General features: G+C 51.6%; 1 protein-coding gene across 2 annotated transcripts; it reads left to right on the forward strand.

The window, feature by feature from the left end:
• The first annotated feature begins 6,407 nt into the window (after nucleotides 1–6,407).
• ADCK2 (aarF domain containing kinase 2) lies at nucleotides 6,408–22,422 on the forward strand. 2 transcript variants are annotated; one of them, XM_060108434.1, is made up of 8 exons: nucleotides 6,408–7,705; nucleotides 9,408–9,554; nucleotides 11,696–11,824; nucleotides 12,868–12,963; nucleotides 15,813–16,064; nucleotides 17,436–17,564; nucleotides 18,406–18,459; nucleotides 22,010–22,422. In XM_060108434.1, exons 1-8 carry the CDS (start codon nucleotides 6,773–6,775, stop codon nucleotides 22,148–22,150), a joined length of 1,881 nt encoding a protein of 626 aa, XP_059964417.1. In that variant the 5' UTR covers nucleotides 6,408–6,772; the 3' UTR covers nucleotides 22,151–22,422. The 2 variants fall into 2 exon arrangements, with proteins under 2 accessions (XP_059964417.1, XP_059964418.1); XM_060108435.1 differs by lacking the exon at nucleotides 18,406–18,459.
• The last annotated feature ends 3,280 nt before the right edge of the window (nucleotides 22,423–25,702 follow it).

Below are 25,702 nucleotides of genomic sequence, written 5' to 3' on the forward strand. Positions count from 1 at the left end.
TCCCTGGTGGCGCAAGTGGTTGAGAGTCCGCCTGCCGATGCAGGGGATACGGGTTCGTGCCCCGGTCTGGGAGGATCCCATATGCCGCGGAGCGGCTGGGCCCGTGAGCCATGGCCGCTTGGCCTGCGCGTCCGGAGCCTGTGCTCCGCAACGGGGGAGGCCACAACAGTGAGAGGCCCGCATACCGCAAAAAAAAAAAAAAAAAAAAAAAAAAAGAGAAGAGGTAATGGAGACAATTCAGCTGAAGCTAAGGAAAGAGAAAGGGAGGGGCTGGGGAGGGGCCGACGTGAGGGAGGAAGGGATGGAAAATCACTGCAGCAGGCGGGGCAGGGGCAGGGGCCTTCTCCCTTAGTGTTCTTTTCCAGTATGATTTCTGATATTTCTGCTCTATCGGCTTAGGGAGTAGATGTATGTGGGTGGCCCAGAGCCAGCAATTTCATGCCAGGGTCCAACTCCCTGAGGAGCTAATTGCAGGCTAGGTGTACCAAGCAGGACCTAGGGGTAGGGTGGGGTCGGTGCTTCTCAAACTTTTTCCTTCCCTGATAATCCCCTTGGGCTTGTGGGGGGAAAAGCAGATTCCACTCTTCCCCAAAGGGATCCTAATGCAGGGAGACTGGGATGGGGCCCGCGAATCTGCAGTTTTACAGCTACCCCAGGTGTTTTTGGTGGAGGTGGCTCAAGTCCCCACTGGAGACACACCGGTGTAGAGCCTGCCCAAGGTGGGGATGAAGTGGAGGCTGTGGAAGGGGTATGCAGGGGTGTCCCTTCCCAGCATCTGCTCTGAAGAAAGTGAGCACGTGTGATGGGGGAGGGGAGCAGGATGCTGAAAGGGTCTCAGCAGAGAACTGTCCTCCACAAGAAGTGGTCCTCACCTAGGGACAACTTTGTTCCCCCGGGGGACATGTGGCAATGTTTGAAGACATATTATTTATTTATTTATTTGGTTGAACCGGGTCTTAGTTTCGGCTCGCAGGCTCCTTAGTTGCAGCACGTGGGCTCCTTAGTTGCGGCATGCGAACTCTTAGTTGCGGCATGCGTGTGGGATCTAGTTCCCTGACCAGGGATGGAACCCAGGCCCCCTGCATTGGGAACGTGGTGTCTTATCCACTGCGCCACAAGGGAAGTCCCTGAAGACATATTTTATTGTCACAGTTGGGAAAGCGGGGTGGTGCTTCTGGCACTCAGTGCGTAGTGGCCAGAGATACTGCTAAACGTCCTGAGACAGCTTCTGCTCCTCCCCCCAACACACAGCAAAGAACTATCCTGCCCCAAAGGTCCAAAGTGCAGAGGTTGAAAAGCCCAGAACCAGCCAAGTCCCCATCCCCAACCCCTTCTCCAGGATCTTGAATATAAACTTGCTCTGCATCACATCTGTTATGTAACAATGTGACGTGGGAGATGCTAAAATCACAGTCATTTGGCTCAAGCGAAAAAATCAGCGCAGCCAGGTGCGTCTTGGCGTCTCTTTCCCCCTCCCATCCTGCACGAGGTTTGGATGCACTTCACGAGCGATTGGTGCCACCTAGTGGTACTAGAGCTAATACCAGCAGGAACATTTCCAAGAACTGGAAACTGTTGATTATTAACGGGCTTACTTATCACTGTGAAGATTCTGTGGAAATAAACGAAGACCACCCAAATGAGAACAAATGGAGGCTATTTATTCAGAGCTTTCTATAGCAAGGGAGTCAGTTACAATCAACTGCATTTGGCAGAGACTCAAGCACAAGCGGAGAATCAAATGCTAGCGGAAAAGGTTTACAGAGAAAAAAGAAAAGGCTTCAGGTGCCCTGAATTGGAGGTTATTGGCACGGGGAGGCTGGAGGCCAGGGCATCGCGTGTGATTGGTTTGGAGAGGCTATTTGGCTTTCTCTGATTGGTCCTGAGTTGGTAATTGGGGGGGGCGAAAATTAGAGAAGCTGCAGTCAGGGACAAGTCCTGACTATTCGGGGCCCATTGCTGCCGAGGCTACGGGTCAGAGTTCTATTGTCATATATGGTCTGGCCAGTGTCTGTTTGTATATTCAGTCTCTTAATTCATTAATCATTCTAAATACATTCCTGCTGTTACTAATCATGAAACATTACATAGTTACCCATGTGAGAAACAGCTTGACTACAAATCAACAACTCTAATTTTTAAAGGCTGCCCTTACAATTTTTGATTTAGGGTTCATGTTTGATATCACTGTTTGATTTTGCTGTCCATGGTGGCTTAATATGTATAACTTTGTTCTCTTAATTGAAATCCACATGAGCCCCGGGAATCCTCAGCTTCACCTGTTTGGGTGACTGTTAACTCCTTGAGATGGTTCACCTTTCTCACCATCAGCACCACCAGCATCACCACCACCACAAGGTCAGCGGTTCTCAAAGTGTGTTCCCAGGACCAGCAGCAGCACATGGGAACCTGTTAGAATTGTCAATTCTCAGGCTCCACTCCAGACCTACAGAATCAGACACTGCAGATGGGCCCAGGCTTCAGGTGATTCTGATGGATGCTAAAGTTTGAGAGCCACCACTTTAGGTGAATTTCTAGGATGCCACAAAGGGCTGAAGTCAGACCTTCCACGATGTTTCCTCCAAATTTGTAAAACAGAACAACTTTTATTTATCTAGATAATATAAATGACAATATTTGCTAACATTTAGCGACACCTGGTATTACGCACATCATGTACAGTTTTGACTCACTGCTTTCAACAGCCGGAGAGGGAGGTTCTGTTCTTATCTCCACCTGACAAGTGAGGAATAGAGGCTCCAATAGGCAAGGTAACATGTCCCTAAGGTTATACAGGTTACACAGAACCAAGAACTGAAGCCAGGCTTACTTAGCTCCAGAATTTTGTTCTTAACTACTGTTTTCTTTTCCCCAAGATTATTTATTTATTTAATTTATTTTTGGCTGCGTTGGGTCTTAGTTGCAGCACACGGGATCTTCGTTGCAGCACGTGGGCTTCTCTCTAGTTGTGGCGTGCAGGCTTCAGGGCGTGTGGGCTCTGTGGTTTGCGGCACTCAGGCTCTGTCGTTGAGGCATGCGAGCTCAGTAGTTGTGGTCTGCAGGCTTAGTTGCCCTGTGGCATGTGGGATCTTAGTTCCCTGACCAGGGATTGAACCCACGTCCCCTGCATTATAAAGCAGATTCTTTACCACTGGACCACCAGGGAAGTCCCTTAACTACTGTTAAAGATACTAATTGTCAGGATCATAGATGTAAGTCTAGAGAATTTGTATAGCTTTGGTCAGACTCCCCTCCCCAATTTGCTTAAGGAGAAACAGAGGCCCAGAGAGACCGCCTGAGGTCATGTGGTTACCTCTTTTTTTTGTTTGTTTGAATCAAAATTTTTTATTTATTCTTCAGCCAAACACAACTGATTTCCATCCACAATTATTTTTTAAGGTAAGAAACAGTGAGTCGGGGCTTTCCCTGGTGACAGAGTGGTTAGGAACCCACCTGCCAATGCAGGGGACACGGGTTCGATCCCTGGTCCGGGAAGATCCCACATGTCCTGCAGCAACTAAGCCCGTGTGCCACAACTACTGAGCCTGCGCTGTAGAGCCCGCGAGCCACAACTACTGAGCCCGTGTGCCACAACTACTGAAGTCCACACACCTAGAGCCCGTGCTCCGCAACAAGAGAAGTCACTGCAATGAGAAGCCTGCGCACCACGACGAAGAATAGCCCCCACTCGCCACAACTAGAGAAAGCCCGCGTGCAGCAACAAAGACCCAACGCAGCCAAAAAGAAAAAAAAAGAAGAAACAGTGAGTCAACTGAAGAAAGGGCTGTGGTCTTGGCTAGGGAATGGTGACACTGTGACACTCAGTGGAGAACGTGGGCCTGTGGGGATGAGCCTGGGCCATGAAATGACTGGACCTGGGTCAGCAACCCTTCTCCAGGAAGGCTCTGCTGCACCACACACACTGCTAGTAGTTGGTCTCAAAGTCAGCATCGTTGTCATAATAGGGATATTCAATAATGAGTTGCTTTTGTGGATCATAGCCCCCAAGTAGTTCAATTTTCGCTCTGCAGTTTTTAACTTGATTATTTTTTCTATTCAAATCTCTCAGGTTGCTGTCACCCATACATAGCATGTCATCAAATGTGGCAAAGTCTTCTTTGGTAACCCAGACATACGAACAGGGCCTCCCTGGTGGCGCAAGTGGTTGAGAGTCCGCCTGCCGATGCAGGGGATACGGGTTCGTGCCCCGGTCTGGGAGGATCCCATATGCCGCGGGGCGGCTGGGCCCGTGAGCCATGGCCGCTGAGCCTGCGCGTCCGGAGCCTGCGCGTCCGGAGCCTGTGCTCCGCAATGGGGGAGGCCGCAACAGTGAGAGGCCCGCATACCGCAAAAAAAAAAAAAAAAAAAAAAAAAAAAAAACAGACATACGAACAGCACTGACTTGGTCACCTGTTTGGCCATCCTCCCGCAGCACAGAGAGGTGTCCACTCATGTGGTTACCTCTTAATTAGGGGGCTAGAACCCAGAGACTCTGGTTTCAGATTAAGTCCTCAATAAGCCCTTTGGTGAATCAGAGTCATACAAGAATATTTTACACCTTTGGGACAGAGTGGATAAATAAATCAGAGGAAGCTGGGAGGGCATAATTAATAGCTGGCCATATTTGAAACCAGTGGTGGTGGGTATGACTTCTGTCTAGGGAACTTTAAAAGGGTCTGCCGCATCTTGCGGAAATGGGGTATGGATTATTAGTTAGCAGTGCAGGAGTTCCCACGTTTCCAGCGCTCCTTAGGCTGTGAGTGGCAGTCACACTTCCAGGAGCAGGCATGGGCCACGACCTTGTTTCCCTCCCCAGGGCCCTTCCACTTGTGAGGCCCTGGCAGACTTCTGTGGAAGCCTGTTACCCTCGTGGAGATAAAGGGTCATGTATGTAGAGGTGACTGTGGTACCCCAACACAGGGCAGCCTCCTAAGCCCCAAAACGCAGAGCATAAGACCACTGGGCCCTCCCTGGCTGTGTTGGCTGATTTCCAAGCTCTGTTCTGCTCTCCTTTGCTCTCTAGAGGTAGCTGACCTTCCTTTGGTTCTTCAAGGTTAAAAAAACAAACTCCCCCAAAACATCACACCAAATACCTTCCATCTGGGGGCTTAATACTGGACTGAGTTTAAGAAATACTGAGGCTTAATAAGTATTGGTTGGGGCTTCCCTGGTGGCGCAGTGGTTGAGAGTCCGCCTGCCGATGCAAGGGACACGGGTTCGTGCCCCGTGCCGGGAGGATCCCACATGCCGCGGAGCGGCTGGGCCCGTGAGCCATGGCCGCTGAGCCTGCGCGTCCGGAGCCTGTGCTCTGCAACGGGAGAGGCCACAACAGTGAGAGGCCCGCGTACCGCAAAAAAAAAAAAAAGTATTGGTTGAATGAATGAATGTTCTTTCCGGAGCCACTCCCCAAGATCCAAACACGTTCCCCAAATCGGGGTAGACAGGGACTCCAGCCGTCCAAGGACAACGCTCCTAACCCCCGCCCTCAACTCCCCCCGCCCCCAACTTCTCGCTCAGCTGAAAACAAGACCCGTGTTCAGGAACCGGCTTTCAGTTCGCCCAGCGTTTCCGCGTTTCCGCGCTCTTTGTAACGAAAGCTAAGGATGTCAGTGGAGAGACAGACGCGCAGCGGGGAAAGGGGGCATGGAGGGCGCGTTGGCGTTTTGGGTTAATTCTATTTCTGGGACTCCAAGACGCGAGGGCCGGCTGAGCCTCGGCCGCAGTCCGGCTCGCGTCGGCTTTAAGGGGCGGTCCCCGAGCCTGCGGGCGGGCGGTCCCGGAAGACGCGGATCCCGCGGCCTCCGCGTCCGGATCCCCGGTCCTCTGCGCCCGGATCCCGGGTCCTCCGCTCGCGGACTCCCGGTCCTCCGCGGCCCGATCCCCGGCCCTCGGCACCCCGATCCCCGACCCTCTGATCCCTGGCCCTCGGCACCCGATCCCCGGCCCTTGGCACCCCGACCCTCCGATCCCCGGCCCTCGGCGCCCCGATCCCCGACCCTCTGATCCCCGGCCCTCGGCGCCCGATCCCCGACCCTCCGATTCCCGACCCTCCGCGCCCCGATCCCTGACCCTCTGATCCTCGGCCCTCCGCGCCCCTTCCACGCCCTTGGCGCCCGGACCCCCATCGCGCGCGGAGACTCGGCTCTCTACAACCCCGCCCGACTCCTCCCCACACCGTACTCGTTGCCCCTGTCCTCGGCCGTCCGCACTGACCCCGCCCCAGCTCTCCACTCCTCGCCCCGCCTGGCCCTTCCTCACCCCCACCCGGGCTCTCGGCGCCGCGGCCCTCCGCATGGTCCCCCCAGCCCCACCCCGCGCAGCCCCTCCGCGCGCCGGCCGGCGTGCGCGGTGACCCTGCGGCGGCCCGGCTCTGTCTCCACCCGCGCGGCCACCTCGCGCGGGTCACGTCCCCGACCTGGGCCTGGCTTGGTCCCTCCGGGGCTCAGTTCTGAAAGCCCTCGGGCCTCAGGCCCAGGCGAGGTACCCGGGAGGGAGCGGGGACGGATGGGCCAGCCCTCCTGCGACGGAGGTGGGGCAGGGTTGCGGGCCCGTGGGGCGGGGCGGCCCTGCGGAGGCAGGACTGGCAGAAGGACCCGGCAGAGGCTGCACGCACGTGGCGAGGTCTGAGCGCGCCGCGTCTCACAGCTGCCTCGCTTTCAAGTGGAATACTCAGCTGGGGCCCCGACTCAGACCAGCCTTGCGGAAAGAAGGAACGAAGATGGGTGCTCCTTAGGTGGAGGCAGGCAGCCTGGACCGCGACCTCTGGGAGAGCATGGTGACCCCCTGGCGCTTCTCTGTCAGGGTCTGCTTGTCGCACGTAAGGGGCTTGGAGCTCAGAAAGGGCCTCGGCCTTCTGAGACCCTCTGGGTGCTGTCGCAAGGCTAGACTCTGTTGGCTTCTGCTTGGCACTTTGCCCAAACTCATCTCAGCCTCTGAGGACATTGGCAAGGGGGGCCCTGAGAGCTTGTGTCGGCAAAGGACCAGTTGGAGTGACCTGGCTGAAAACGGGCCACTGGAGAGGGTCCCCCCGGAGCAGCGGCTAGGCTGCCTCCTTCTGCACTTGCGGATCTGGCTCCGGGCGGGGGCGCTCTTGGTGAAATTCTTCCCCCTCCTTCTACTCTACCCCCTCACCTACCTGGCTCCCAGTGTCTCCAGGCTCTGGCTCCACCTGCTTCTGAAAGCCACCGAGACCTCCGGTCCAACGTACATCAAACTCGGCCAGTGGGCCAGCACCCGACGTGATCTCTTCTCAGAGGCTTTCTGTGCGCAGTTCTCCAAGCTGCACGTCCAGGTGACGCCTCATCCTTGGACCCACACTGAACACTTCCTACGGCAGGCCTTCGGAGAGGACTGGGGGAGGGTCCTTTGCTTTGAGAAGCAGGAGCCTGTGGGTTCCGGCTGCGTGGCCCAAGTGTACAAAGCACGTGCCAATCCTGCCTTCCTGGAGAATGACAGCATCCGGAGACTGGCCACAGCCTCCAGACTGCAGCTTTCTTCGGAAGCTGGGAAAGTCCGGGGGCTGGGAGAGCTCCTTGGACACTTGGGGAAGGACTGGAGGCCTCAAGGAAGTCTTGCCGACCAGTCATTTCTAGAAGGGCTGCTCTTCCCTAAAGCTGACCTGGTTGGATCGAATGCAGTCTTGTCTCAGGCTTCGGGACTCGCCCATGGACCACAGCCAGATCACCTCATCCCCGTGGCCGTGAAAGTAAGTGTTCTGATGTTTGCAGCCAGGCCCTTCCCATCTCTAAAATCTCACCAACTCCACGGAGCTGCCCAGATCAGGAAGTCCCCCTTTGCAAGTCACCCCACATTGCCTTCCATGGATTTCTTTTAGCTTGACCATTATCTGAGTACCTATGATGCGCACGCTGTTTGATTTCTTGGCTTGAAGGAGTGGTGATGCGAATGGTCTGAAAGAGGAAAATGAAGAGGGTTTGGAGTTGGCTGCCGCTGTGGGTGGAGGACCCACCATTCAGCTGACCTCCTGCTCTGGGGTCAGGATAGATCCGAGACAGACTGTGTTAGGTGTGCTGTGGTGAGCCCAAGAGGGTGGCGTTCATTTTACAAAAGTGGTTTCCTTCTCTATTTCCAATCACCCCTTCCTGGGCTCCATCAACTCTTCTCTCCACACCTTTCCACCCCTGTTGAGCACGTCCCCAGGAGAACTGGCAGATGCTAGTAGCAAATACCCCGGTGCTCTCTTTTACCCCCTCAGATAAAACCCTTCCAAGGGTGCCTCACTCAGACCTACTGAGTTATACTTTCCAAGGGAAGAGCCTGGGCCTGGCTTTTTAGAAATGCTGCAAATGATTCTCATCATTAGGCACATTTAGGAAACACTGGTCCAAAATATCTCGAAGGTTCCCTCTGCTCTGTGGGATACAAAAGGAGTGGATGCCTGCTGTATACCAGGAAACATGCCCGTCACGTCAGATGCATTGTTTAATCTTTATTAGATGCCTGAGATAGGCATTTGTTTTTCTTATATCTTTATTTATACTCCACTTTATTCCTAAAAGGATTTGAGGTGGAGGTAGGGGCTATTGTCTGCATGGGGTTTTTTTGTTTGTTGTTTTGGCCATTCCATGCAGCATGTGGAATCTTGGTTTGCTAACCAGGGATCGAACCGGCGCCCCCCTGTATTGGAAGCATAGAGTCTTAACCACTGGACCACCAGGGAAGTCCCCTATCTTCATGTTTTAAATGATAGAACAGGAGGCTGAGAGAAGTTGCGCAGCTTGTCCAGTTTCTTACAGGAAATGGGTTGCAGAACTGGAGTTTGAACTCTTTCCATCCCACCTCTGGAGTTCTGTGACTCTAGAGCAGTATTTTGCAGGCTTTGGACCACCTGACTCAGCTACCTGTACACTCAATAAAATGCAGATTCCCAGCTCCCCTTCCAGCCAGTCTGATTCAGTACGCCTTTTTAAAAAATATTTATTTATTTATTTGGCTGTGCTGGGTCTTAGTTGCAGCATGTGGGATCTAGTTCCCTGATCAGGGATCAAACCCGGGCCTCCTGCCTTGGGAGCGTGGAGTGTTAACCACTAGACCACCAGGGAAGTCCCTGACTCAGTAGGTCTTGGAGGAGGTCTGGGAGTCCACATTTTCACCAAGCAACCCACGGTGACTTTTATGCTCACTAATGTTTAGGAGTCACTGACCTAAACTTAAAATATATTTGGAAGGAGAAGCCCACCTATTCTTCCCAGCAAAGCTGAGTACCATGCAGGGGAGCTGCCCTCTGAGTCTCCTCAGGAAGACACAAAGGGAGGAAGGCAGGAGCATCCTGGGCGTTGGGACTGCTTCCCCTTTGCTCTGATGAGAAGCCTGCTGACTCTCCTTTGACGGGGTGAACGTGCCCTCCTGATTGATCCCTCCTGTCTCACTGTGCCTCTTTTTGGCAGGTGTTGCACCCTGGCCTGCTTGCTCAGGTGCAGATGGACCTGATGCTGATGAAGATGGGCAGCCGAGTCCTTGCACTTTTGCCAGGAATCAAGTGGCTCAGCTTGCCTGAGATTGTGGAGGAATTTGAGAAGCTCATGGTGCAACAGGTAAATTCTCTTTCCCTCAGTTGTAAATGGCACACAACAGTTTTTGCCATTAGCAGCTGCTTAGTAAATGCTGAACGGATGAGTATTTTCCCAGTGTGTTGTGGCTAATGTAGTATATTAGTCAGGATAGGTGATGCTAGCTGATATAACAAAGAATATCCAAATCTCAGTGACTTAATGCAACAATGTTATTTTTTGCTTATATGAAAGCTCCATGCAGGTGAACTGAGGGAGTGAGTGGGAGCTGTACTCCATAGTTATTCAGGGACCCAGTTTCCTCCCAAATTTGTCATCTGGGGTCAGTGTGGAATGGGGAGAGAGACCACGGAGAGCCATGTAAAGGATTCTGTGGCCAGGTCTGGACGTGATATATATCACTTCTTCCCGGTTACAGGTCAGAGCTTTAATCACACGGGCCCAGTGTAACTACGAGGGAGCTTGGGGAAGGCAGTCTTCCTTAGTGTCTGGGATGAAAATGAAATGAGTCTGGTGGAACATATAGCATTATCTGTGCCACAATCAATGGCCGAACTCCAGAAGGAAAAGAAGAATTAGCGAAGTCACACACTGTGCCTTTGGTTTGCTTTGTTTCTGGGGTTAATGAGTAGACAAGGACTTCCTCCTTGTCCAGGGCCCTTGGGACACCTGTTTAAGTAGCCAGACTTGGTAAACATGCTGGAGGCTCTCAGGGCTCCAAGGAGGCATCTGTGCTGGCTTCCTGGCAGTTGGCACAGAAATTGGCAGGCTTTCAGAAGCAGTGTACCAAGTCTTCATTTATGTCCTCTGATTTAGGGTTTTAAGCCCCAGGGATGCGTCTTAACGTTTAGAAAGCTTTGCTTTACGCTATGGAGTTGTGTAGTTTTGATAATAAAAGAAAATTAAAATAGAGAAAAATAACTTCTTTTCTGACACCCATCTTGGCATTAATCACTCTCAGTTCTACCACCCACCTGAGCTTCAGTTCCCCTTTGAGAAGTCTGATAGGTATCATGGGATCTCATCACTTGAAGCTCAGACCTCTATAGCACACCCCATTTATCTCAAAAATCAACTCTTCCTAGCAGCTGTAGCTCTGAGTGGACCAACCACGTTCCCAGCCTTGAAATCTTAGAGTCTGGGTGTATGTAGGGGGTGTATGTTCATTTATAAATTCATGTAACATGTATTAAGAACTGTGTTAGAAGCTGGTGAACTAAGAAAACAAGTGAGGTTTTCCTGTCCTCAAGGAAAATATAGTAGGAGGAGGAGGGCTGATGTGAAATATTTGGAGAAAAAGCATGAGTTACAACAGGAGTCTCTACAGGTTCAGTCAGGTTCAGCTGAGGCTCAAGAGGGGAAGTGGTCATTCCACCCTGAGGGTCCAGGCTCCCTAGGCTTGCACTGATTCACGAAAGGGGAGTGTTTGCAGTTGGCCCAAATGGGGGAAGAACATTCCAGTCAGGGGGAGTAAGCAAGGCACTGAGAGGGGAGGCATCTGGCAGGCTGAGATGCCCGGCACTCTGCAGACTAGGTGCAGCTGGAGTTTGGGGCAGTAGAGGAAGGAGGAGGTGCCCCAAGAGATGGACCTGGAGAGAGAAGCAGGGGCCAAACCATGGCCCACCTTGGATGTCATCCTAATGAATGCAGACTCCGTCCTGCAGGTGGGGTGGGGGGGGACACCAGCACATGGATTGGAGAGAGGGAAGATGGGGGACAGGGAGCCCAACTAGGACACCTCTGTTAGGGTTCAGGTGACTGGTTTTGAGTCACCGTGGGAGGAACAGTGGGATGGAAAAGTGGAACAGATCTGAGAGTGGTGAGGGCTGCAGAGTTGATGGCACCGAGTCTCCCATGGGTATGGAGGGTAAGAGAGAAGGTGTAATCTGCAGTGACTCGCAGGTGACTGGGGGCAGGGTGAACGTAAATTCAGTTTAGACAAGTTCTCCAGAGAGTCTGCTGTCTACAGCTTGGAGTTCACATCGTGGGGTAGGGATGGGGCTTGAGACTTCTGGGGCAGCCCGAGTTTCTTGGGAGTTCTGCAGGAGAGGAGGTGGGGAAGGCAGGTGAATCTCGGGACTTGCTAGCTCTTGGGGGGTTCAGATTTTGCTGTCCCTGGGCCCAGACTACCCTTTCCCTCACCTCTTCTCTCCATTTCCCTGTAGATCGACCTGCGTTATGAAGCTCGGAATCTAGAACACTTCCAGTGCAACTTCCTGAATGTGAACTCTGTCAAATTCCCCACCCCTCTGCGTCCCTTTGTCACCAGGGATATCTTGGTGGAAACGTATGAAGTAAGACTGAGAGCTTCCCCTGGCCGCGCCTTTTACTCATAGTCAGGTCGTCTCCCCTTCACAGGAAGGCCTGAGTTGGAAAAGACAAAAGCCAAGAGAGCATGTGATTACTGCCTGGGAAACTGAGAGGGGTCTGGATATGCCTGAGGGTGGAAGGCAGTGTAGCAAGGTGGCTGAGAGCCGGGCCCTGGCCTCAGACTTTCTGGATTTGGAAGTCTGCTCTGCCACTGGATTTGCTGGCTGGCTTCAGTTCCCTCCTGTACAACAGCAGGCAACCCTTCCTGCCTCGTAGGGTTGTCCCAAGAGTCAATGACACACTGAATGCAAAGTGCCCTCTGCACAGAGACTGCACAGCGAAAGTGCTCAACACAGAGAAAGTGCTCAACACAGAGAAAGTGCTCAACACAGAGAAAGTGCTCAACAAGTATTCCTGTCATGGACTTAGCTGTCTCCTGGTTCAGTCTCCTTTGTAAAGATGGTGATGAGGTCCAGAGGAGTGACCTGAATGACCCACTGTTACTAGCTGTGTGACTTTGAGCAAGTTACTTAAACTCTCTGGGCTTTAGTTCTTTTCTTTGTTAATTAGGGATAACAAGATCAATCTCAATAGGCTGCTTTGACAATTAAATAACTAACCTTTACGAAATGCGAAAGGCTTACTGACTGGCTCCCCTTTCTTCTCTCTTCTTTTTCTTTTCCCTCCTGTGAGGTCACAGAGCTATTCATGTCCCCATTGGCTAATTCTTGACCAGAAACAAGCTCACCCTGACAGCAAAGCCTCTCTTACCTGTGGGTGGCAGTCATGGGAGTTCCTCCCTAGTAAACCTATGGGACTTGTTGATACGTGTTGTAGAAGGGAAGGGTAAATAGGTTAAAGTTATCTTGTGGGTGACAGATTCATAGGGGCTCTAAGAAAGGAAAACCTCTCCGGGTCACTTCCCAATCAGTGGGAAGGCCGTGCGGGTGTGTCCCCGTGGAGATGAGGAGCGGGGCAGTCGCGGGCTGTGCAGGCTAAAGCTGTTCTCTCCCCGATCTTCCCCCAGGAGAGTGTGCCTGTGTCTAGTTACCAGCAAGCAGGCATTCCTGGGGACGTGAAGAGGAAGATTGCGCGGCTGGGGATCAACATGCTCCTGAAGATGGTGAGTTCACGGCGGGGCGGGCGCTCAGCTGGCACACGGTGGAACTGTGTGTGGGAGGCGGGGGACCCTGCTCGGCCAAGCAAACGGCTGCTGGCTGGAGAGGGTCAGCTCTGGAGAGGGTCAGCTCTAGAGGTAGCCAAGCTGACCCAAACGCGCCTTCTTCTGCAGCTTTCTGTTGAGCACTTTCTCCGTGTCATGCGCTGTGTCTCTGTGCAAGAGTTGGGAGGGAGACCCAGGCCCCACCCGACTTGCCTACAGTTTAGACAAACAGCCAAAGACAACCTCGGGTGTTACATGCTATTTCATTCATTCATTCAGCAAGTATTTGTTGAGCACCTGCTATGTGCCAGGCACTGAATTAAGTGCTGGATTTACAGTTGTGAGCAAAAGAGACATAACAACAGTGTTCAGGGAACATTCCCGTTCAGTGGGAAGACAGGTGATGCTAAGTGGTTAAGTACGGGTACCCGAGGGTCACTTAGGATGGGCCGTCCCAGCCCCAGGATTTGTTCAGGAAGTGGTGCCATCTCCTCTGGGATGTGAAGGAAGTCTAGCTGTCTCCTTGGAGAGGATGGCCCGACAAGAATTATTAATGAGTTGACACTCAAAAAAGGCTACAGTGAGCCCAAAGCAATATCAGTTATTTCATCACCAGTAGTAACAGCAGGAACCCAGCATTGTTAGCAGCTCACGTGTAGGAGCAAAGAAAGAAGATACACGGGCTTCCCTGGTGGCGCAGTGGTTAAGAATCCGCCTGCCAATGCAGGGGACACAGGTTTAAGCCCTGGTCTGGGAAGATCCCACATGCCGTGAAGCAACTGAGCCCGTGAGCCACAACTACTGAGCCTGTGCTCTAGAGCCCACGAGCCACAACTACTGAGCCCATGTGCCACATCTACTGAAGCCCACGCACTCTAGAGCCTGTGCTCTGCAACGAGAGAAGCCACCACAATGAGAAGCCTGCGCACCACAACGAAGAGTAGCCCCGGCTCGCTGCAACTAGAGAAAGCCCGCACACAGCAACAAAGACCGAACACAGCCAAAAATAATAAATAAGTAAAAAAAAAAAAAAAAAAGATACTGAGATTGTTGAGGGTCTGAGCTCTTCCTGGTGGTTGGCACAGAAGAGAGTGGTCGAGGCAGAGACGGCTGGTCTAGGATGCATAGTGAGGACGAGTGCCCAGGCCTGGGGGTGCAGAATCGGGGTAGGAAGGAACCAGGCGTGTGGTCAGAGAGTAGGAGGAAAGAAACCAGGTAACCAAGGTGGAGCCGTGAGGCCCAGGCAGGTGGCAGAAGTGGGGCGGAGCTGAGAATGGGTGCGCCGAGCGGGACGGTGGTGTGGTGCAGGCAGACAGCACGGGAGGCTGTAAGCCAGACACCTGCAGAGGGCTCAGGGTGACAGGGGCTGGTGGTTGAGTGGCTCTGACTTCACCTCCAGTCCTGGGGTGCGTGGGTATTGAGAATAGGTAGCCCTCACCCAAGGGGCTCCTGGAGAAGCGGGGTTCTCGCCCGAGATCCGGGTTTCCACTGTCAGCACAGTGGAAGCTCAGCAGGGAGAGGACTTTGTCCCCAGTAACAGGGCTCCGAGGCGCACCGTGGGCCAGAGGGGAGGGTGCAGGGGGGAGTAGCTAGGGGAGAAGCAGTGCTGAGCAGCGCTCAGGAGTCGGGAGATCACGGGGGGCTTCTAGCTTGTGGGATCAAGGACCCTAGGGGCTCAGCTAACAGCAAGGTGCCAGGAGGTTCTGTCCCAGGGTCAGGGGTCAGCTAGCCTTTGGTGACCGTATCCTACAGGTGTGCAGGCCCTGGCTTCCTCAGTTCCTGGGATTTTCACCAGGATAGCAGCCTCCCTTACCTCCAGCAGAGCCAGGATCTGGACTAGAAAGGTCCCTCTGTGGCCTGCTGCCATGACCATCATGAGGGATGGGGTCTTCAGTCTCCAGTCCCCCAGGAGCCCCTCCAGCAGCAGCTGTTCTGTACCTCTGCCCCGGGTCTCTCCTTCCCCTCATAGAAGGATTGCTGGTGGTTTCTATGATCTTTCACAGCAGGCAGATTCCTGTTCCACAAAGTCACGCGTCAGGCCCAGGGACTGTGGCTTTCTTTCCTGCTTAGCAGGTTCAAAGCCATTTCTCCCAGCCTCCCCAACTCCATGTGCCAGTACAGCTGTCAGGATCACTGTTAGACTTCATTATGTGGACGGATGGAGGTAATGGAGGCGAAGTCTGCTTTATGAAATATTTTTAAAGAAAGGAAGTTACATGAATTGTAAGAACTGAGAGGTTTGGGGAAAATCTGTCAACAATGACTAGATAATTTTTAATCTGAATGTTAATTGCTCAACTCATAGAGTAAAACTAAGTCTTGAACTGCGGTTTGGTCTTTCCTCACGTTCCCCTATGATCTTTTTTTTTTTTTTTTTTTTTGCGGCACGCGGGCCTCTCACCGCTGTGGCCTCTCCCGTTGCGGAGCACAGGCTCCGGACGCGCAGGCTCAGTGGCCATGGCTCACGGGCCCAACCACTCCGCGGCATGTGGGATCTTCCCGGACCGGGGCACGAACCCGTGTCCCCTGCATCGGCAGGCGGACTCTCAACCACTGCGCCACCAGGGAGGCCCCCTATGATCATTTTCAATGCTCTTTACTTTGAAAATAAATTTTCTCTTGAAAACATCAACCTGGCTTGTCCCTTGAATCGATGATACCAAGCTCTGAGACTTTATAAATGCACACCTCTCTGCCTTGTAATTCATCATCGGGAACTCGTGTCACCCTGGAAGCTTTTCCACGTGTGGCCTCGTGGTGATGGGATGGTGAGTTTGACTTAGCCTAGAGTAGCTCTGATCTCTTCCCAGATATTTGTGGACAACTTTGTCCATGCGGACCTTCACCCTGGGAACATCCTGGTCCAGGGCGCCGATGGTCTTCCCAAGAGCCAAGAGGCGCAGCCTCAGCAGGTAGATGTCTGTGACACACTGGCGGTGGCTGTGACGCCTGCCCAGTACCCGCTGTGCCTGGTGCTTCTGGATGCCGGCATTGTGGCCGAGCTGCAGGCTGCCGACCTGAGGAACTTCCGGGCAGTCTTCATGGCCGTGGTGATGGGGCAGGTGAGACCCGCTGGGCCCTTGGGAGTCGGGGCTGAATTTTTTAGGCCCTTGGGAAACTCGGGGCTCCTCAGCGTTTGTCATTCTTGTAAATGCCTGTGTTTGCCAAGGGCGCTCCTGATGGAAATGGGTGGAGCAGAGGGAAGAAGTGGGGAGAAGGAAAGGGAGCAGGAAAATGAAGCTGCTGAAGGCTCTGTAGTCAGAACGGGCCTGTTCGAGGGGCTCATGATTTGGAATAATGGGAAGACACGCCTCCTTCCCAAATGCTGTTGTTCTGGTGGTCTCTCTTCCTTCCTCAGTAAGTGTGCAGCTGGGCCCTGGGAACGCTAGCTTCTTGACTGAATAACAGCCGCCCTGGTCTGTGCCATTTGCTGCGAGAAGGTGGGGCTGGTGAGAAGCAGCAGCTCAGGGAACTTATTCACCAGGTGTGGGAAAACACGTGATTGGGGCGGGTGGGGGGGGACATAAGTGGTTTTAACCCCTCACCCCGTGCCTCTGAGGGGCTCCAGTGGTTGAGAATTATTATTTAGCAAAAGGGACTCAGCAAAGCCCCTACTGAGTCAACCTAAAGTGCCACATCAAGGGTGACAGTGAAGTCTCCAGCAAGAAAGACCCTGGGAAAGAGAAAGCTGGAAGGAAAGGCGAAATTCAGAGGAACCCCTGCTTAGGAGGCTTCTGAGGGGGCAGACCAGAGGCTTGAGCCTGAGCCAGTTTGAAAGCATCTCCTGGGCCGAGGTTCAACGCTGAGGTGCAGCGGCTGGTGAGGGGGTGGGAGGTGCTCCTCTGCACAGGTTTGGGCAAAAGAAGAAGGTCACAGCCGAGAAGGAGGAGCTTGGCTCCTGGGCTGTGACCACCGGGGCTGCGTGGGTGCTGGGGAGGCCATGGAGGCTTTGATCAGGGGCTTCCTGGGTGGAGGAGGGGCGAGACGGCTGGGGCACAGAGGCCGGGTCAGCCGTGAGCAGGGAATTCTGTTCGGGCGGGAAGACCGCCCTCGAGGATGGTGTGGCTGGTCCAGCCTGGCGGCAGGTCCTGGTGGCTCTGGGGCAGGCAGGTTGTTCGGCAGTGCCGTGTAGCAGACACTGGCTTTGCAGCTGGGCCTGGGGGGCCTTGGAGGCAAAGGAGACAGTGCAGCTCCTTTCCTTGACTGTGCTGAGTATAGGTGGGGCCCCACTGCCCAAGACAAGCTGCAAAAGACCTTGACTATTTACCAGGTATGGTGGGGCGGGGAGATAAAGCTAAAAAAGGATGGGTGGCCAAAAGCAGGGTGGTAGAAAATTTGAGGCGGAAACAACTAGGATATGAAGAAGTTTGGGCACAGCATCTAGTTTTGTGCCCTCTTGACTCTACCAAGTTTTTTTCTTTTGCGTCTTCCAGGGCCAAAGAGTGGCTGAGCTCATCCTGCATCATGCCCGGGCCAGTGAGTGCAAGGATGTGGAGGGATTTAAGGCTGAGATGGCCAGGCTGGTGACCCAGGCCAGGAAGAACACCATCACGCTGGAAAAGGTGAGCAGGCCGCTCCAGGGGCAGGGGCCTCGGGGTGTTTACTGACCTTGCCCTTGGACACAGCAAACCACAGGTCTAAGGGAGACCTCTTCATGGGGGGAGGTCTCGAGGGGCTTGGGTTTTAAGGCAGATAAAGAACAAAGCTTTTCCTCTGCCCACATCTTTGAGATGTGAGGAGGCCCTCTGGAATCCCGGCTTTCAAGAGCGGCTCCTTGACCAGACTCTCGTGGGTGGCTGCTGGGACGGTGACATATGTAGTGCTGCATACCTGCCCCGCCCAGACCGGGGGTCAGCTGTTCTGCTGCCTTATCTCCGTGGAGCTCAGCGGAGCATGGCGGTGGGGCGAGGGAGGATGGAGGCCCCTGAGCAGACAGAGGACATACCGAGTGTTCACGCCCTCCATTTAGACCTGCAGCAGAGCCCACTTGGTATTCTGCACACAGTTCTGACAAACCTGAGTTTTCTTCCCAAGTTCATTCCCAAGTCCACACTAGCTGGAGCGAGTCAGAACAAGAGGTGGCCCCCTGGCAGTGGGGAGCGGCAGCGGGCCCCCGGCGCTGCCTGTCTTATTTATTCCGAAGTGATGTGTGTGTGTGCCGGGAGTGCGGGGGTAGAGGCCTCCAGGCTGGTCCTTCCGAGGGGTCTTTGAACTCAGCTGTGAGGTGGAAGTTGGGCTTGTGTGCGTGCAGTCCTTTCTGGGATTTTTCAGGCAATCTGCTTCTGCTCACTGCTGTGTGTATGTGTGTGCGTGCGTGCGTGTGGGCGTGGGACGGGGCCGGCAAGGGAGAAGGGGTTCCCGGGGGCTCTGCAGCCTCTGCAGCCTCTTTATTCTGTTTTCCAGCTTCAAGTTTCCATCCTTCTCTCGAATGTCTTTAAGTTGCTGATGACTCACAAGGTGAGGCCTGGGTGGAGAGCTCGCCCTCTGGTCAGGCAGGAGGGCAGGGCTCTGGGGAAGGCGGGTGGCCTCAGGGTGGTGACAGGTACTTTTCTTATGTGAGATCTCGTTTTTTGAAAACTGCTGCATGCACCCATCCCTGTGGTGAAGAGTGCTGTTTCTGTTTCTTGACGTCTGGCAAGATCTTTCCTTGGTCACGTTGTGATCCCACATTGGTGGGGTTTTTGGCGAAAAACTTTATGCTTTCCAAAACTTTTGACAGGTTCCATTTTAAAAATGACTTAAATATCACCTTAGGATCGGGGAAAGCTTTAATCATTGCTAGGGGGCTGGCTTGGAGAGAACCGGGAATGAACACACACTCCTGGGAGTTCAGTTGCACGGGACGGGGAGCTGGAGGGTGAGGCTCACAGCCAGCTCTGCACCAACCAGCTCTGACCTGCTCAAGTCTCTCCAAGTCTCCCCGGGGCTGCTGGGAGGGCCGGATGAGGCCGTGACAACGGTAGTGGTGTGCCGTGACTCCCCTCTACGCACCTGATTTAGCTGTGTAACATTTATTAGTACCTGATTTAATCCCCGCAATATTCCTCGAGGCCGGCACCGAGCAACTCACCCCCGGCCAGGTGGCCCCCATGGTAGTGCCCGTGCCCGCAGCCCGACTGCAGAGCCCCACTCCCAGCTGCTTTGTCCTCCGGCCTCTGGTGCTCCCACTGGCACACAGCCTTCCTCACACACTGCGTGGGACACAACGGTTACCAGCACTTTAGATGTTTGCTGTTGTCATTGTGATTCTCAGGACAGGACAGCAGAGAGAGGGCCGATCAAGTACAGCCACTCTATTCAAGTGCTTCACCAGGCACTTAATTTAAAACAATTCAAAACATTTTAAATTGTGGTTAAGAAAATAATATAAAATGTACCCCTACCCATCTCCAAGTGCACAGCTCAGCGGTGTCAACCACATTCACAAAGTTGTGTAACAGATCTCTAGAGCTCTAGAATTTTCTCATCTTGCAAAACTAAAACTCTGTATCTACTGAACAAAAGCTCCCCACGTTTCTCTCCCCCCAGCCCCTGACAACCACTGTTCCACTTTCTGTGTCCATGATTTTGATGACTCTAGATTTCTCATATAAGTAGAATCATATGGTATTTGTCCTTTTGTGACCAGCTTATTTCACTTGATGTAATGTTCGTGAGGTTCATGCACTTTGTAGCAGGTGATAGGATTGCCTTTTTTTTTAAAGACTAAATAATATTCCATTGTATGCATATACTGTATTTTCTTTATTCGTTCATCCTTTGATGGACATTTGGGCCACTTCTACCTCTTGGCTACTAAGAACAATGCTGCAATGAACACAGGTGTGCGAATGTCTCTTTGAGATCCTGCTTTCAATTCTTTTTGGATATTTATGCAGAAGTGGGATTGCTAGATCACATCGTTTCTTTTAAATTGAAGTACAGTTCTTCCCTGGTGGCGCAGTGGTTGGGAGTCCGTCTGCCGATGCAGGGGACACGGGTTCGTGCCCCGGTCCGGGAAGATCCCACATGCCGCGGAGCAGCTAGGCCCGTGAGCCATGGCCGCTGAGCCTGCACGTCCGGAGCCTGTGCTCCACAACGGGAAAGGCCACAGCAGTGAGAGTCCCACGTACCGCAAAAAAAAAAAAAAAAATATTGAAGTACAGTTGATTTACAGATGGTATTTTTTCTAGTTTTTGGGGGAAGCTCCATACTGTCTTCCACAGCCTGCACAATTTTACATTCCCACAATGAGTGTGCATTTGTAACATGCTGCTTTCTCCTGATCAGCCATCTGACTCCTCAGACAAGTTTTTGGGCCTTAACTGGGACAAATACCCCTTATTTATTTATTTATTTATTTTAAAATATTTAAATATTTATTTTATTTATTTATGGCTGCATTGGGTCTTTGTTGCTGGTGGGGGCTTTCTCTACTTGCGGCGAGGGGGCTATTCTTCATTGCGGTGCGCAGGCTTCTCTTGTTGCGGAGCACAGGCTCTAAGCGCTCGGGCTTCAGTAGTTGTGTTATGTGGGCTCAGCAGTTGTGGCTCACGGGCTTTATTTATTTATTTATTTATTTTTAATAAATTTATTTATTTATTTTTGGCTGTGTTGGGTCTTCGTTTCTGTGCGAGGGCTTTCCCTAGTTGTGGCGAGCGGGCGCCACTCTTCATCGCGGTGCGCGGGCCTCTCACTGTCACAGCCTCTCCTGTAGCGGAGCACAGGCTCCAGACATGCAGGCTCAGTAGTTGTGGCTCACGGGCTTTGTTGCTCCGCGGCACGTGGGATCTTCCCGGACCAGGGCTCGAACCCGTGTCCCCTGCATTGGCAGGCAGATTCTCAAACACTGCACCACCAGGGAAGCCCGGCTCACGGGCTTTAGAGTGGAGGCTCAGTAGTTGTGGCACACGGATTTAGTTGCTCCGTGGCATGTGGGGTCTTCCTGGACCAGGGCTCGAACCTGTGTCCCCTGCATTGGCAGGCAGATTCTTAACTACTGCGTCACCAGGGAAGCCCCCTTTACTTTTTTTTTTTTTTAAATTAATTAATTTATTTATTTTTGGCTGCGTTGGGTCTTCGTTGCCGTGCACAGGCTTTCTTTTTAGTTGCGGCGAGCAGGGGCTACTCTTTGCTGTGGTGTGCGGGCTTCGCACTGCGGTGGCTTCTCTTGTTGTGGAGCACGGGCTCTCGGCGCACGGTCTTCAGTAGCTGTGGCTTGCGGGCTCAAGAGTGCAGGCTCAGTAGTTGTGATGCACGGGCTTAGTTGCTCCACGGCATGTGGGATCTTCCCAGACCAGGGCTCAAACCCGTGTCCCCTGCACTATCAGGCAGATTCTTAACCACTGCGCCACCAGGGAAGCCCCCCTTTACTTTTAACAAAGATTATTTCCCCATGAGTCAACCTTCCATTGCCTGACCTTCTGTCCACCTGAAAAGAGATTCTTGTTCTAGGTTTAAATCCTGGCTCTACTCTTCCTCACCCAGAGGCCTTGAACAAGTCACCACCTGAGCCACCCTGAGCCTTAGCTTCCTTATCTACTGAACGGAGATAATGAGAGTACTTTTGAGAATTAATTGGGTAATCCTCGTAAATTGTTATTACTATTAACCTGGCTCCAAAGGGGAAGAAACTCTGCTGTATTTGCGCAAAGCCGGTTGTGCTTAGTCTCAAAAAGACTACTGTGGATTTTGAAGAATGACACTTATTTAGATTTCTGGTTCCCGGTGTAGCTGTAAACTATTCACTTTAGTATTTTTAAGTCATTCACACACTTACACACTTCCCCTAGAGAAGAGCTGTACACACTGCATCCCCTATATTTTCCTTAATATTTCTAGTAGGTGGGGGGTTGGCTGAGTAGATGAGATGGTGGGAAAAATGACTGGGTAGGGAAAAGAATGTTAGGTAGATGATAAAAATGACACGGGCAGGTAGACGAGGCCGGGAGTGGACGGTGACATGTTACCCAGGACACTCTCTGTATATCAATGGGCTTTGGAAAGAACCACTGTTTTTCTGTTTCAGGTAAAGCTTGAAAGCAACTTTGCCTCAATTGTGTTTGCCATCATGGTGTTGGAGGGGCTTGGCCGCTCACTGGACCCTAACCTGGACATCCTGGAGGCAGCAAAGCCCTTCCTTCTGCAAGGACTAGCGACCTCCCCCTGACTGCAGCAGTGGGTGCTTCATCTCAACTGGAGGCCACTCCCAACAGCCTCTCCTGTAGCAGCTTGAACATTCTAAAATTGGGATTGTGGAAGACCTGCCACTGCTTTTCACTCTGATTTGGTTTCAAGCATCTGTGTTAAAAGCTTTGGGTTAGCTGGGGAAGTAAAGGGAAAGAAGGTCCTCTCAGTTCAGTCGTGGAAGCTGGGCCTGGTGTCAGGGAGACAATGTTCTCTGAAGGAGGACGAATAAACTTACTTTGTTTTCTGGTTTTTCCCTCTTCTCATCTTAGCCCTCTATACTCCCGGATCAGGTGGGTCCTGCTGGTTGTTTCCAGACTCTGATATCTAGGTTAGAAAATGTCATAGACTCCTGTAGACCCATGGCTTCCAAATGTTTTTTGTTTTTTGGTTTTTTTGGTGCACTGCTTGCGGGATCTTAGTTCCCTGATCCGGGACTGAACCCAGGCCCTTGGCAGTGAAAGCACAGAATCCTAACCACTGGACCGCCGGGGAATTCCCCACAGTATTTTGTGTTTTTTGTTTGTTTTGTTTCAATTTTTTGTGTGTGTGTGCGGTACGCGGGCCTCTCACTGTTGTGGCCTCTCCCGTTATGGAGCACAGGCTCCGGACACGCAGGCTTGGCGGCCATGGCTCAGGGGCCCAGCCGCTCCGTGGCATGTGGGATCTTCCTGGACCGGGGCACGAACCCGTGTCCCTTGCATCGGCAGGCAGACTCTCAACCACTGCGCCACCAGGGAAGCCCCCAAATGTTTTGATTATGTGCCCTATTGGTAAAAAGTTGCATATATTTATATATACATGCACATATATAATTTATAAGTTTTATACAGGTGCTACCATCACTAGCCAATCTCTGGAGGCACAGCCTTCACTTAGGGCAAGTTTCACTGTATCTCAAATTATCCTCTGGACAATTTAAAATATTTTTTGCCAACCTCTTGCTAAGTTGTATTATAAGGTAAAAGGAAAAAAAACACAACGATTAATGGTTAATGTGACATACTAGAGATAGGAACAGAATCAGCTCTGCCGTTCTTCTTAAAGATCCCCTGCGCTCACATATTAGCATTTAGATTCTGGTTTTTCTGAGCAATGTTCAGGCCCTTGTGCATTTGCCCAGGGTTAATTTCGGTTAATATTAATATATAGATAATATAATAAGTACATCCTGTTAACCAGGACTGGAAATCCACGGTAGCACCCAGTGACACTCCAGCAGTGAAGGAAGGGGTGGCGGCCACTGCCGCCCTCTGCACTGGGCTCACCTACGGACTATTCTCTCAAAGCTGGTCTGATGTGTGTCTGGCCCACATGGATGTAGAGGGTCACAGGGTCAGCTTGTAGAGTGGATATCAGTAAAGCTTAATTTCCTGTTTTTGATAAAAATAGTATTTCCCCACATTCCAGTGGATTCTCCTGCTTGTTTTGGAGACCACAGCTCTAGACAGTGAGTGGAAGCTCAAGCCTCCCTGCTCTCTAAAAGTCCTGCTCTGACCACAGGACTAGATCCTTTCATTCTTTCCTTCTTAAGGATAAAGGTTCTGTCTTTTAGGGAACAACTAAGGTTTAGTTGGACAGATTCTTTTGGCGCAGTTTTTTTTTTCAGAGGGGTGGAGATGTTGTTTGTACCTTCCAAGTCTTGAGGGGAGGGCATTCGAATCAGGTAGTGAGGTGCTGGGGGGCTCCAGGCAGCCCTGTTCAGCTCCCTTCTCATGGGCAAGCCAGCCAGATATTTGGCCCTTGTGCCAAAGGCACATACACTTACACTGTGGGGCGAGAGAAGGGGCCACTGGCACAGAGCAGGTGTCTCCCTGGGCGAACACCGGCACCCCTGAGCCTTCCTTTAAAGCCAATGGATTCCATCAACCCACTGTGACATGTATTAGTTATCTATCACTGCATACAAACTACCCCCAAATATAGCAGTTTAATACGACTATACTTGTTACCTCATAGTCTCTACAGGTCAGAAATGTGGGTGCAGCTCAGCCGGTCCTCTGCCTAGTCTTGCACGCCTGCAGGCATCTTGGGGCTCCACTAGGGTGTTTGATGCCAAGCTCACTCATGTAGTTTCTTGTGGGCTGGTGGACCAAGCGTCTCAGTTCCTCAGGAGCCATTACAGCAGCAACAGAAAACAAACACAGGCTGGATTGAAGAGGAGAAAAATGGTTAATGGTTGTGCTTTAATACAGATAATTTGCTGATTTTTAAAATAAGTATCTTAAAAATGCTAAACTTGATTTATACGTTCATCTTCATAAGGAGAAAAGGCTACTTCTTGGGTATAAGTTGATAAAGTGGCCAGCAGGGCATCTCTCTGAAGGAAGATCACAGCTCAATCCCACTAAAGTAGAAAGAACAAGGTTCATTTCTGTGTTACTAAAACCACTGGAAAGATAAGTTCCTTTCTTCTTTACAAGGCTTATAGGGAAAGGGAGATCAAGCAAGCCTTTAAAAGTAGAAAATTAGGGAATTCCCTGGCGGTCAGTGGTTAGGACTCGGCGCTTTCACTGCTGTGGCCCATGTTCAATCCTTGGTCAGGGAACTGAGAACCCACAAGCCTTGCAGCGAGGCCAAAAAAGCCCCCCCCAAAACCAAAAACCAAAAACCAAAAACCAAAAAAAAAAAAAAAAAGGTAGAAAATTAAATAAACATGAAGTTGTGTAAACAAGTTTTTTTTTTTTTTCTTCCTCATCCCCCTGCAGTGTTCTCTATTTCTAGCTATGGGATAGATTTTTGATTTGGGGTTAGATGCTATAATGTTGGGCCATTTAGAGTCTGTCCTCACAGTTTGAATCTGATGCCTGTCGAAACTAAGAGCTCAGTGTCTGGGCTTGGCATCCTTTCCCTCACCTTCTAAAATGCATCCATTCAAATAGTGTGCTTATCTGAGAACCAAAAAGAGGGTCGTCATGCAACCTGCAAAAGGCAGTCAGGGATATTTGCCCTTGGAATTTTTAGAGCATGTCTGCAAAACAACTATGCGTCACTGTTACATAGTCAAAATAGTTTACTGATTGGGACCCTAAACTTTTTATAGCAAAAAATCAGAATTTGTGATGCAAAACATTAGAGCTAAGGACCCCACAAATGGTCTATAGAACAATATTGCTTTAAATACAAGCCAGCATTAAAGTTAAAACTTTTTATTTTGTAACTCAGCAAGAAGGGGAAGGTAAGTGAATTTTAGTGTACCTGAAAAGCTTTTGCTGCCAGGAAAGGAAAGTATTAACAAAGCAATAAAAAATCTCTGAGCACACGCTGTGGGCCAGGTACTCTGTTAAATAAATGGCTGATGAAGGGCACTGAGGCTTGGAGAAGTGACTTGTCCAAATTCATAGAGCTAATCGTTGGCAGAGCTGAGGTTTGACCTCCAGATCTTCAGACTCAAGTTCTCTGCTTTTTTGTTTGTGTGTTTACGCTGTGCTTTTTTCTTTTTTTTTTTTTGGTGGCCTAGGAATCACAGCATTGTGCTTTCCTGGGAGCAAGGCAGGCAGCTGTATAATATGGGCAGAGAGCTCCCTTAGGAAGG

This window comes from Mesoplodon densirostris, chromosome 9 (genome assembly GCF_025265405.1).
Source record: "Mesoplodon densirostris isolate mMesDen1 chromosome 9, mMesDen1 primary haplotype, whole genome shotgun sequence".
Lineage (NCBI taxonomy): Eukaryota > Metazoa > Chordata > Mammalia > Artiodactyla > Ziphiidae > Mesoplodon > Mesoplodon densirostris.